Source organism: Triturus cristatus, chromosome 11 (assembly GCF_964204655.1).
Source record: "Triturus cristatus chromosome 11, aTriCri1.1, whole genome shotgun sequence".
Classification (NCBI taxonomy): domain Eukaryota; kingdom Metazoa; phylum Chordata; class Amphibia; order Caudata; family Salamandridae; genus Triturus; species Triturus cristatus.
This window is the reverse complement of record NC_140594.1, coordinates 1,182,013,155-1,182,025,335: the sequence shown is the minus strand read 5'-3', so window position 1 is coordinate 1,182,025,335 and position 12,181 is coordinate 1,182,013,155. Positions and strand designations below refer to the sequence as shown.

General features: G+C 45.5%; 1 protein-coding gene across 1 annotated transcript; it reads left to right on the top strand.

Moving 5' to 3' along the window:
• Positions 1–2,194: 2,194 nt before the first annotated feature.
• Positions 2,195–11,099, top strand: LOC146788686 (receptor-transporting protein 2-like). Its single transcript, XM_085635915.1, has 2 exons — positions 2,195–2,569; positions 8,653–11,099. Exons 1-2 carry the CDS (start codon positions 2,430–2,432, stop codon positions 9,230–9,232), a joined length of 720 nt encoding a protein of 239 aa, XP_085492041.1. The 5' UTR covers positions 2,195–2,429; the 3' UTR covers positions 9,233–11,099.
• The last annotated feature ends 1,082 nt before the right edge of the window (positions 11,100–12,181 follow it).

Here is a 12,181-nt window from a genome sequence, read left to right as displayed (position 1 = left end):
GCCTTCCGTAACTTTTTCCAGCACCCCTGGAGTGCCAGGAAAGGACCCACCCTGCTTTTCTGGCTCCTGGGAGTAGCTAGAAACCGTCTGTCCACTGTGGACCGTGAGTGCGACTTGTGTCTTGCTCCTTGGGTAACCCTCCTATGCTTCACAGCTGGATGTGCAATGCCTGGGTAACACTACTTTACACATACCCTTATACACATACATTTTAAGAGGTGCCCCATTAAAGAGGTGCTATACGGTATTGGTCACTTCAGGTTCAAATTTCAGGATTAAGGCTGTCCTCCGTCTCTGGCCAGACCATCTCCCTGCCACGCCACTGGTCAATGTACGGCAGATTTGAACAATTTTAAAATTAGAGGGGGACAAGCCAACAAATTAAAGAGGAGAGCCAAGCCAGAGCCGAGCCAATGGTCTGGCTCAGATCGTAGAGCCTGTGCACCGTGCAATGTTTGCTGTGTAAATCATAGACCAAACAACAGGTAAAGTGCTCTAAAGTCCCTTCAAAATAAAAAAAATACATGTAGCATGTGGAAGTTTAACATTGTTATGTCACATTACAACACTGCACTGGGAAGTACTTTATTAAAAGTGATAGTTTTTAAATATGAATCATCAATGAACTAAGAGGCAAGACAATTGTCATGTATAATAAACCCTGTACTGTCCCGGATTGCTATTGAGTAATATTCCTAATGTTAAGGTATTGTTTTTTTACCTCTTTGTGCACCTTTTCGGCAGCTTTTATAAAGCACAAACTCGACCTGAAAGTTTTCGGAGCGCTTTGCATAGGCACACGTTACATTACAAAATGTCACGATTCATTGTTTATAGGGATGAGGAAATGACGTTTTATGGCCAGAATCACAGGATGTTGAGCGACGTCGCGACTCAAACCTGAATTTCCCGACCCAACATCAAAATCTCTGGCTGCAACGCAACACCCTTGGCAGAGGGAGGCAGAATCCTCATGAAAGCTCGACTCGTTATGGGCTCGAGGTTCCAGTAGGACCTCGAACCGAGACAGGCTTTAGGCTCGAGCTGTCCTCTAGCGTCCATAGGGCCACCCACCTCTATTAAAATCCATGTTGCATATCCTTGAGGGGATAAATCACCATGTCAAGTGTAAGCCTGAAGGGAGTTTTGTGGAGTTCCACTATGCGGAACTCCGCAAAGAGCAAAAAAGCTCAGCGCGCTATGCGGAGTTCCGCAAGCAGCGTAGTGAGTTAGAAAAATGCTGTTCGCTGTAATTTTCAGCGGCAGGTGTTTGTCTGCGCTGTGAAATTATCACAAACTGCACCATGCACAGTGCAAGTGAGCGCTGCTTCCTTTCTGCCTCTCGAATAGATATTCTACTTGAGCGGCAGCTTTCTCAATGCGAACGGACATTTTATCAACGTGAAACGTCGCAAGCATACCCGGCCACTCGCATTGAGGAATCCGACTGCCCGCGTTGAGAAATCTCGCCGGGAGGTTGATTTGCCTCCCTTGCGCTCGCCAACTTGATGTTGACGAGCGCGAGTGTGGAAAAAAACAGAACTCTGGGACTTCTGTGTAAGGCAGAGTGCGGGAAACTCTGGAAACTCTGTGAGTGAAGAAGAGTTCACAGCCCAAGCTTAGTCCAGTGTCTAAGCTCCCCTCGTCTACAATCTACTCTTTAACACCCCTCCGCCTTCTAAATCGCGGGGAATGTAGCTGATTCTACTAACTGTCAGCGAGTAGTAGGGACAGGTCCCGGTTCTCCACGTTTAATAGAACAAGTGTTCCCTTTAGAGGGTGGAGAGCACAACACAGTGCAACACAACACAGAGCAACACAACACAGAACAATTCAGCACAATACAACACAGAACAACACAGCACAACACATTGCAACATAACACAGCACAAACACAACAAAACACAGCCCAAACACAACAAAAATCAGCACAAACACAACACAGCACAACACAACAAAACACAGCACAAACACAACACAGCACAACACAACAAAACACAGCACAAACACGACAAAACACAGCACAACACATCTCAGTACAACGCAAGGCAGCATCGATTCTAGGTGTTTTGTATGCCTCATTTGCTTTCTTGTAAAGTAAAAACACAGCTGATGTGATAAGCGCTGGTGCATGGACTTTGGCCCACAGCAGATACACCCATGTTTTCACTGATTGCCAACAAACAGTCTAGTCACGGGCCCTGCATTACCCGAGGCATGCTGACTGCCGGTTTACTTTCTCCAGCACCGATACCAGCCTCCGGTGCCGCCTACATCCTGCTGGACCCCTCCAGGCACAGGAAGGACAGACGTGCAGCCCTGGACAGGTTTCCATCCAGAGTTACCTGCAGTCAGTTCCCTTTACTCTCTCTGGGGGTGCTGTGGTGCACCCCTGCTCTTTAGGTCACCAGGGGCTCCTCAACACAGACATGGAGCAGGAGGCGTGGAACAGCCTCTTCCAAAGTAAGATGGCAGCGCTGCGGCCCCGGGGCCAGTGGACCCTGGACCAGGATGACACTGCGGAGGCGCTGCCCGGGTGGAAGCAGTACACGCTGCACGCCTCCGCCAGGTAGGGTGGCCTTCCAGTTCAATTGGTGAACTCCTTCCTGTCGCCTTTTGTGGCTAGTAATTAAATCCATCTAGAAAAGCGTTTGCTGTACCAAGTCATATTTAGGGCTCCCGGTTTTATGGAATTTATTTTTTTGACATTTCGTCTGTATTTATCCATTTTTATTGTTTGCTAATTTTATCTGTATTTATGCATATTTATTTTGGGTTTTGTCAAAAAATGAATCTGAAATTAGTATATTTCTACATTTAATTGACCAATAAATATGCACTCATGCCTGAACGACTAACAGGTTTCATGGATATAAACACACTCAGATGATAAAATATGGTCTTATAAAAAAACATGCACATTTTAAATTCAAGGTTGTGCACATCTATTGCTGTTTAAGGCTCTTTACTAAAATTCATGTATTTTTTAACCCCCTTACCTTTCGATCAACAGCGCTATTGGCCTGGAAGTCCTGATGAAAAGCATTTAGAATCACTGAAAAAACAACTCAATTTCTGTTGCTATCCACATTTAAAAATAAATACAGACAGGAAAATAAATGGTTTCCGTCTATATTTATCTGTAAAAATCAGTAACAAACAGGGAGCCCTAGTCATATATGGTTACAAATGCAATCTAAAAGAGTGCAAACATCGCAGAAAGACGAGACAGGAAGGGAATAAGCAGAGGTTGCTGAGCCACAGAAGCCTGGCTCTGGCTGAGCTCGAGGTCCTGTTGGAACATCAAGCCCATAACGAGCCGAGCTTTCATCCAGCTTCTGCCTTCTGTTCTCCCTCACTCTACCCAGGATGTAGCATTTTGGCCAGTGCTGCCGACTTTGGAACTGGGGAACCAGGTTCGAGTCTCGGCGTCTGCACACAATCCTGTGATTCTAGGCAAATCACTTAATCTACCCATACCTACCAAAAATGAATGTGACCTTGTGTAATGTAACTGATGCTCCTTTAAGCCCTCCAATTTGGCCTTTGGGTCATGTTCACCTAAATAAACAATGCACAAAGAAGTAAAAACAAATACCTTTCAGAAGGAAAGACAAAAACATAATAATTTCCAAATTGATTTGTACAAAGTGAAACCAGAACACCTGGATAAATGTGGCTTCACCTTAAATTGTGTGATATTGGGCAAAAGTTTTGATTCACCAAAACTCTTTTTTCTTCATTATTGTGTATGAAAGCACTTTCAAACATGTGAGTTCAGAATACCAGTTGTACAAGGAAGAAGTGTGGCACCGCGGCCAGAGCGACTGATTCCGGAATCTGGGGATCACGGTTCGATCCCTGGCTCCAGCTGCGGATTAGCCCAGCACCATATGACTCTGGGCAATAGCTTGCTTAATCTTCCCGACAGCGCCTAGAGACCCTTACGGGTGATTGTTTGCGCCTTACAAATGTGGATTATTACAAAAACCTTTTGTGCTTGATTTAACAGACTACAATGTTGCTCTACAATAATCTCGGCCATGTGCAGGGTTTACGCCAGTAGTGGGCTGTACCCTGCCAAAGCTGCAGGGCGGGCCGGAGGAGGGAGCTGGGGAGGAAGGGAGGGAGGGGGAATCCGGGTACAAAATAATAAATTGCCACCGCTGTCCGCTGCATCGCATTCTTACGGGCACAGGCTCCCAGAATGCACTGCAGCCAATCATGACGGTGCATGAAAGCAGCGTCAGGATTGGACTGGGCGCTATGACTCTGCGCTCCCAGGCAGACTGGGAGCCTGTGCCTGCTCTCTCCAGCCCCAGCAATGCAGCTAGGGCTCGAGAAAGCTTCACTGCGCATGAGGGTTTGGCCGGCCTGAAATGGCTGGCCAAACCCTCATGCGCAGAGGAGGGACAAGGGAGTGCACCACCACCCCACCACAGTGTCATCCCCTGGACCCGCCCCCAATCCTCGTCAGAGTCCCGGGGGTCCAGGGGGATTAAAATAAAATGATAATAAAATGATTTTAAAACCCGTTTTATTATGGTTTTAGTTTTAGGGTGGTGGGGGGGGGGTGGCGGTGATCGGCGACCATAATGGAGGGGCCGCAGCTGGTTTATACGACAACTGTCTTGCCTCTAAGTGCACAAATTGCTTATGTTTAAAAACGATTACTTTCTGTAAGTACTTCTCAGAACAGAGCAATAATGTGGCGTATGAATGTCAAAGCTTCACCTCTTATAGAAACACACATTTTTGAATTTTGAAGCAACATTATCATATTTTACCTAATGCTTGTTGTGTGACTTACATAGCAAACATTTTCAGGGCTCGGCTCGGGCACGGGCTCTAAGATCCGAGCCAGATCTTGCCTTGGCTCGGCTCCCCCTGTTAATTTATTGGCTCGCCCGACTCTGTTCATAAGTAGCTCACAAACAAAGGTGTGGCACTGAAGTTCTACTCTTCCACCCCTGCAAAGGGCCTGTTTGTTTCTGGGCTGCACAGTATAGAGAATACCGGGCAGATTCTGTGTGCAGTATTTCTGCTTCCAGTAGTATCACACCCCTTAAGACTGTGTGAGTGCATTCATCACACAAGCTTCAATGCCAATGTGAACTCCAATATCTCACACACCGTTACATTGCAAACTGCAGTAAGTCATACATAGGGCCACTGGAGTTATGCGGCAGGGGAGGGCCGAATTATGTGGCAGAGTTGATTAAATAATGCTGCAAGGAAAGGCAAATGATGCTGCATTGTGCAGCACATTTTGTGATAGTATTACTTGATTATTTTGTCATTTTTAAACTTGTTAACACTTCTGCGCATTCGCTGCACCTCATTAATGCCAGTTTAACACCCAAATATAGCAAGAAGCTACAGAAAGGTGACCTGTCAACCTTTGCAAAAGGCCTTCGACTGCGCAGCAACACGTGTCGCTGTGTTTTCAGTAACTTTTGAACCATTTGAGCGAGAAACAATTTTTTGGTTAAAACCTGCAGGTTATGGGGCAGATGGATTATGTGGCCAATGCGGCAAATATACAATTATGTGAAAATTGCAGTGGCCGCACAATCACGTAATTCCAGTGGCCCTGGTCATACATCTAGTTGGGCAAAAGCTGGCTGGGCGGGATGTGGTGACGGTGCAGCCATTGCTGGGGCAGTCCATGCACGTGCCTCGAGGGACAATGAATCATGAAGTGCCGGGGGCCAATTAAATGAAGGAAGTTGAGACGCATGAGTGAGAACTATACATTGAATGCTCTGGACAGGTCACAGTGAAGGAGCCCTACAGCCTAGACGGATGGATAGAAAATGGACAATGTGGTTATTCACGTCATATGGTGACAGCAGTCACCTGAGAGGAGGCTGCTGGGGTTCGACAACAGCCCAAACTGCAAGCGGCTTCTTGAGAGCTTAATTAGGACATGATTGCTATGGAACCTGCCCTGACCGATTATCCATAACCAAGGTGTATCTGGAGAGGTTCAACTACACACCAAGCCATTTTTGATTCATGACAACCAGAGGAATAACAGCCTTGCTGTCGACTGGGAGGGGACAGCAGCATTTGAATAATCAACTAACCATTCCTCTTGCATTTGACCATGCAGGGTGAGGGGCCTTCTACAAGCCATGCTCCACACACCCGGCGCAGACCATCTGTGCCATCATCTTCCACTGCCACCTTGACTGGCACCACCAGGCTGCACTTCCCCTGTTGCCACCACCTCAGCCACCTTCAGTGCAAACGTCACCAGACTTCCTCTCTGGCCACGACTCCTGCCACATCCACCGCCTTGCCAGCCACTGACCGCAGCACACTGACCACTGTCCCGGCTGCTGTACGGTCGGTGCAGGCCAGTCAGCCTAGAAGAGAGAGGAATAAGGAGGAAGAGGAGGAGAAGGAAGAAAATGGACCACTCTGGGAAGATGGGGCTGATTTAGAAGCCTGGAGCCCTGCCTCTCCCCACCGGCTGACATGCTGCAGGACCTGCAGCATCTGGACAGCCCGGGAGCAATGCGGTTCAATCCTTGGTGCAGACGGGGGGACGCGCTGCTGCCATGAAGTCAAGACAGGTCACTCCTAGGGAGCTCTGAAGAGTCAGCAGCCTGCATCCATCAGGTCTGTAAGGACAGAAAAGACTTCCATGTTCTGACTTCACACCCCTGTATCTGCAGAAGCTCACCCATGGCTTCATGTCATTTATGGGCCTGATGAAATATTTACTTCCTGATTGTGAAACCCCCTAGTGCCCTCAGGTGTCACTGTAATAGAATGGAGCATTGGGGCACGCTTAGGGTCATTCCAATGCTTGGCCCATGAGGCATTATCAGATGAGAGGACAGACCACCGCAAGCCCCCAGTGAATTTTTGGCATGCAGGTGTGTTAGCTGTGACACCAGTGCCCACATTAATTCACACCCACACACTGGACCCCTGCCTGTGCCAATTATTTCCTATCTTCTGAGGGGGGGGCTTGAGGTTCTCACCTAGTATCCATGTTCAGAGCAGGGGATATTTCTCCTTGAAGATTGTGCTCTGCTGTTCTTCAGAAGCATGGCGTCATGGCTGGATCCGGCAGGGCGTGAGCCCTAGGTCTGCATCACACACAATCTGTGCGGTGTTCATATGTTGCTTTTTCCAGTTACTATAGACTTGCTGAGTGGCTCAGAGAGCTACAAGTCGAGCATGTGCAGTCTCTTTCCCTAGTGACATTAAGCAAACCCTCCAAATGCCATAAACATGGCTTAGAAAGCATAAGCTGTCCTGGGGTCTGTAGGGAAAACAATGATTTGAGAGTAGGGAAAAGTGGGCACTCATTACCTGGCTCAACATGTAACATAAAGTTGGCTGTGAGATGGCCTGCAAATTTGCAATTAAGCTATGGTGTCCATCAGTGGACAAAAGACAGCACAGCATGTGGTTCAATGGGGTGGGGGCACTTCTAATACCAATGTTAGGGTCTCATGGATCCCCACTGGCATTGAGGAGCTACAGAATGGTGTCCCAGCCCAACAACTACCCCTCTACTCCTTGCCCTTTTGAAGAACTTTAAAACTTTAAAGACCTTTTAGTTTGGGAGAGTCTACCTAAGTCCAGTTAAGTATGGACTCTGGGTGAGTCCAGTTAAGTCCCCAGCTGAACCCCAGTAGTATGTGTCATCAGGGCAGCGGTCAGCAGAGCCAAGACCAATGAAAACTGATTAACTACTTTGGATATTTAGATGGGGCCTGTTCCCCGGGAGAGATGGGCTGTGTAGGTTCACTTGACATTTACTCTTTACAGGGCTTTCAACTAGTCAGGCCAACCCGTAAGAGGAGGCCCGGGTCTCATGGAAACAGAGAGGCGGGTGTATGATAGCGTCTATGCTCCACAGTAAAATCTGGCTACGCTGTCACATTGAATGACTCTATTTGTAAACAACAACAAAATGTAGGGCCCGATTTAGATCTTGGTAGACGAGTTACTTCGTCAAAACGGTGATGGATAACCCGTCCACCGAAATATAGATCCCATAGGATATAATGGTATTTATAGATATCCCATCCGCCAGAATATAAATCCTATAGGATATAATGGTATTTATAATATCCCATCCACCAGAATATAAATCCTATAGGACATAATGGTATTTATAATATCCCATCTGCCAGAATATAAATCCTATAGGATATAATGGTATTTATGGATATCCTGTCCGTCAAAAGATAAATCCCACAGGATATAATGGGATTTATAGATATCCCATCCGCCAGAATATAAATCCTATAGGATATAATGGTATTTATAATATCCCATCCGCCAGAATATAAATCCTATAGGACATAATGGTATTTATAATATCCCATCCACCAGAATATAAATTCTATAGGATATAATGGTATTTATGGATATCCTGTCCGTCAAAAGATAAATCCCATAGGATATGATGGGATTTATATTTTGCCGGACGGGATATCCACCACCGTTGTGACGGAGTAACCCATCTGCCAAGATTAATATTAGGCCCTAAGTCACTGTTTGGGCTGGAAAGGGTCACATCTCATATTATATTTTTCAGCTGTCTTATTGACAACCTAATGTGGTCCACAAATACTATGAATGTCAGATGTACCTTACATAATATTTTTGCTTTCTCACCTCTAGGTTCAATTGCTCCGCTTGTGGCCGAAGGTGGGAATCGTCCAAAGTGCGCATGATCTTCCACATCAGGAAGGCCAGCCGGCGTGTGCCTCAGGGCTGTGTGAAAATGCGGGTCTTCAAGCAGGAATGCCGGAGATGTACTGCGGCCATTTTGGAAGAACCCGAGTTCATGATTGAGAACATAGATGTAGCTGTTGACCGGCTGGTGACAAGAATACGCAAGGTGTGCTATGGAGAGGATGTGCCTGATCGACACGTCCGTGATTTCATCACGAGTGGGAGCAATGAAGGACCTCACGACAGCGCACACTGCGAGGCTTGCCAACTTGGGCTCTGTGACCACAGACCTCCAGCCAAGAACCAGGAAGCGCCAATGGTGAATCGAGTGAGAAGTTCCTATGATGAGTGGGATGCTCTGATGGTGCGGGGCTATGGGCATCTGCAGGATGAGAGCCATCAACCATTAATCCAGCAGAGTGGCTGGGCCAGGGAAAAGCCTCGCTACAAACTTCGAGGAACTAATCACCCAAGCTTTAGACCGGAGCCAGAGGTGGAGAGCGGCTGCCCATGCGTACTGCTCTGAACAAGTCCAGTTCTTGTTGTATCTCTTCAGTTTCCGGAAGCACAGGGGCAAACATGCCCTGTATCAGCTTTTAGGTTACTCTTTCAAATAAACGGGGATTGATATTGGAGATGTGATCTGAATATAACCCGTTCAATTGAGAGATTGGTATGGTTCACACTCTAATTGGACACAATCAGGGAAAATACTTATTTATCAAAACTCCAGATTCACTTTATAGTTCTTGTGCATTCATAAATTCTTATTTTCAGTGCTTATTTATAGGAATTTAGCAAGCCAAATGGTTTTGAGAAATTTACACTGCAAAGTGTGATGGGAATTGTAGTCCTTAAATTTCCACCCCTCCCTATACCTAAAAGAACTTTTAATGGGGCCATGCTACTAAGCCTTACTACAACCCAAAGCGTCCTAATATGTGAGATGATATAACTTTGAAAGATCTGTTTACACGTGAACTGTGAGGCATGTTCCATCAAGGCTACATTGAAATACCTTGAGAGTCCAGGAAGGCAGCAGTGTAAAAAAGGGTAAAAAGTGTATAATTTTGGGCTCTCCTGCAACTTTCCAAAGTATCTCTCACCGTTTCTCCTGGTTTCATTTAGAACATTCTGCCCTAATGGCTCAAATGCCTTTTTTGCATTACAGCCTTCCTGCTAAGTTCTATTGGACTATGTCAGAAGATGTGGTCCAATCAGAATTCCCACTACAAAGGCTCTAGCCAGGATTACCATCCTGTATGGAATGCTGATATTGGCTTAGCAATTGATCATGCCTGCATTCTTTTTTAAATATAGCTTTATTAATTTTTTCACAATTGAACAAAAACAAAGGAGTCTATTAACATAACCGTTTGTTTTATTTACTATACGCTTAAACAGAGTGCCATTTTAGCTAACCTCCTAGTTATGGTAATTGGAAAAATATAGCATGCACATTCAAAGAAAGAGACCAGCCATACACAAAGTCAGGGTTAAATGTATGTCAACAGCGCTACCTCCAGCTGCGGCATGCCGTCCACTCACACCTAGCGACAGGCACACGATTGCCTGACCATAGCCCACCTGAAGCACAGATTATGTTCGGGGACCTGGGTAAGGGTGGCATTTCCCGTATTTACCGCACACTGATTAACAACACCCCGACTTCCTTGGACCGACTGCGGACACAATGGGAGGACTGGGTCGGCCCCCTGGAAGAAGAGGACTGACGAGATGCCCTCATGGCCCCTAGAATGGTCACCGCCTCTGCTAGGCTGCGCTTAGTGCAACTCTACTATCTACATGCTGCATATCTCACCCCTGTACGTCTTCATCGTGCGGGGCTTAGTCTGTCCTCAGCCTGTACCAGGTGTGGCCATGATCCCGCTGACTTCCTACACATGGTGTGGGCCTGTCCCCTCCTGGCGAGATTCTGGAGGGGCATCGAGGATGAGCTCTCTGAGGTTCTGGGGTGGAGGGTTCCACATGACCCTAAGCACACGATCCTGGGCATCACTGATGGGTTGGATGGGTCGCGAAATGAAAAACTGTTTTTCAATACGGCCATGGTGGTAGCCAAAAGGGACATTGCAGCCTCATGGAAGTGTCCTGTTGGCGGAGTGGGGTGGACTGGTGCGCCACACAGGAGAAAGTAATGTACGCAGCACGTGGTTGCCCCAAGAGATACCGTAGAGTTTGGGGGAAGTGGTTGGGGGGAGAGGTCTAATCATGAGGGGCTTGATTGGTTCCATTGTATGTTTGCTTTGTTAATGTCTGTATGCTGGGTGGTGGGATTCTGTGACTGTAATTCTCGATCATTGAAATATGGTGTGATATGGCTGGTGCTTTCCTTCTGTAAAATGAATAAAAATTTGTGTATAAAAAAAAAATGTATGTCAACAGAAGTATCAAGATGCGAAAATATCAGCGGAAACGTAGAATGGGAGATAATAGCGTGCAAATATATAAACTAAGTCACATCTCTCTGAAAAACGCAAGGCTTATAAACACAACTTTAGGTTTTCAAATTCACTCCAAGTTGAATCCTATTTGTCCAAACAATTCAGAGCGAAGATTTTGCAAATGGTGTCAATGTGCAAATATCTTATACCAAATCTGCTACGGAACCAGATTGGTTAGATTTCAAGAACTTCAATGCACGCCGGCAGGGTTTGTAGATTCACAACACAAACGGATCCTCTGGAAAACACCAGACCAATATGATTTCAATCTAGCACAAGCCATAAGAGAATAGAAAGTTGTATTTGTCATTAACATATACAAAGAGCATTATTTTGAAACTCTCTGGGGTATTATATTTTCTAAAGAATTTTTCTGTTGCATTATTCTTAGACCCACACTATAGTACACAAAGTGTACTACTATATGACGACTGCCCTCAGTACCTCTAAGACAGTAACAGTAATCTGGGTAGCACAGTCTAATGTATTCTTAATGTGATCATTTATTAAGAATGGTTCTTTCAGCAATTGCAAGTTATAGAAAAGTAAAGCTGCTAATAATTCTATCGATAATTTAGCAATAAAGGATGAGTCAGCATCAAAAATCCACATTCTTCACAATTTCACTAATGTTATTGCACAAGATATATTAACGATAATGCTCTCTTGCTGTCAGGCCACATACAGACAGGAAATAAGAAAGGAAGTGTGCAGGTCTTCAAACCAAACTTGTGTCAAACATCAAATCACTGATTAAATTTGCTGCTTCCAGTTTTACATTTTCTTAATATACTTAATTTCAGCATTCTCACATATAGATTTATGAAGTGAAACAACCTTTCTAAAACCAGAGATCTTAGATAACTCATTCCAATATTTAATGATGAGAACTGGTGATTTTAGAAGTTTCAGACTCTCCCATTTTTAATCAATGCTGAGGTTCTGCTTTTGTGAAGATGGTGATTATGCATCTTCATTCAAATTCTACATGACTTTGCAATTACCATGGT

What these genes read in the sequence shown, in the direction of transcription:
- LOC146788686 (XM_085635915.1), top strand. Translation starts at nt 2,430, where the DNA reads ATGGAGCAGGAGGCGTGGAACAGCCTCTTCCAAAGTAAGATGGCAGCG. An exon ending in ACGCTGCACGCCTCCGCCAG is followed by an intron (nt 2,570 to 8,652) that starts GTAGGGTGGCCT and finishes TCTCACCTCTAG; the next exon opens with GTTCAATTGCTCCGCTTGTG.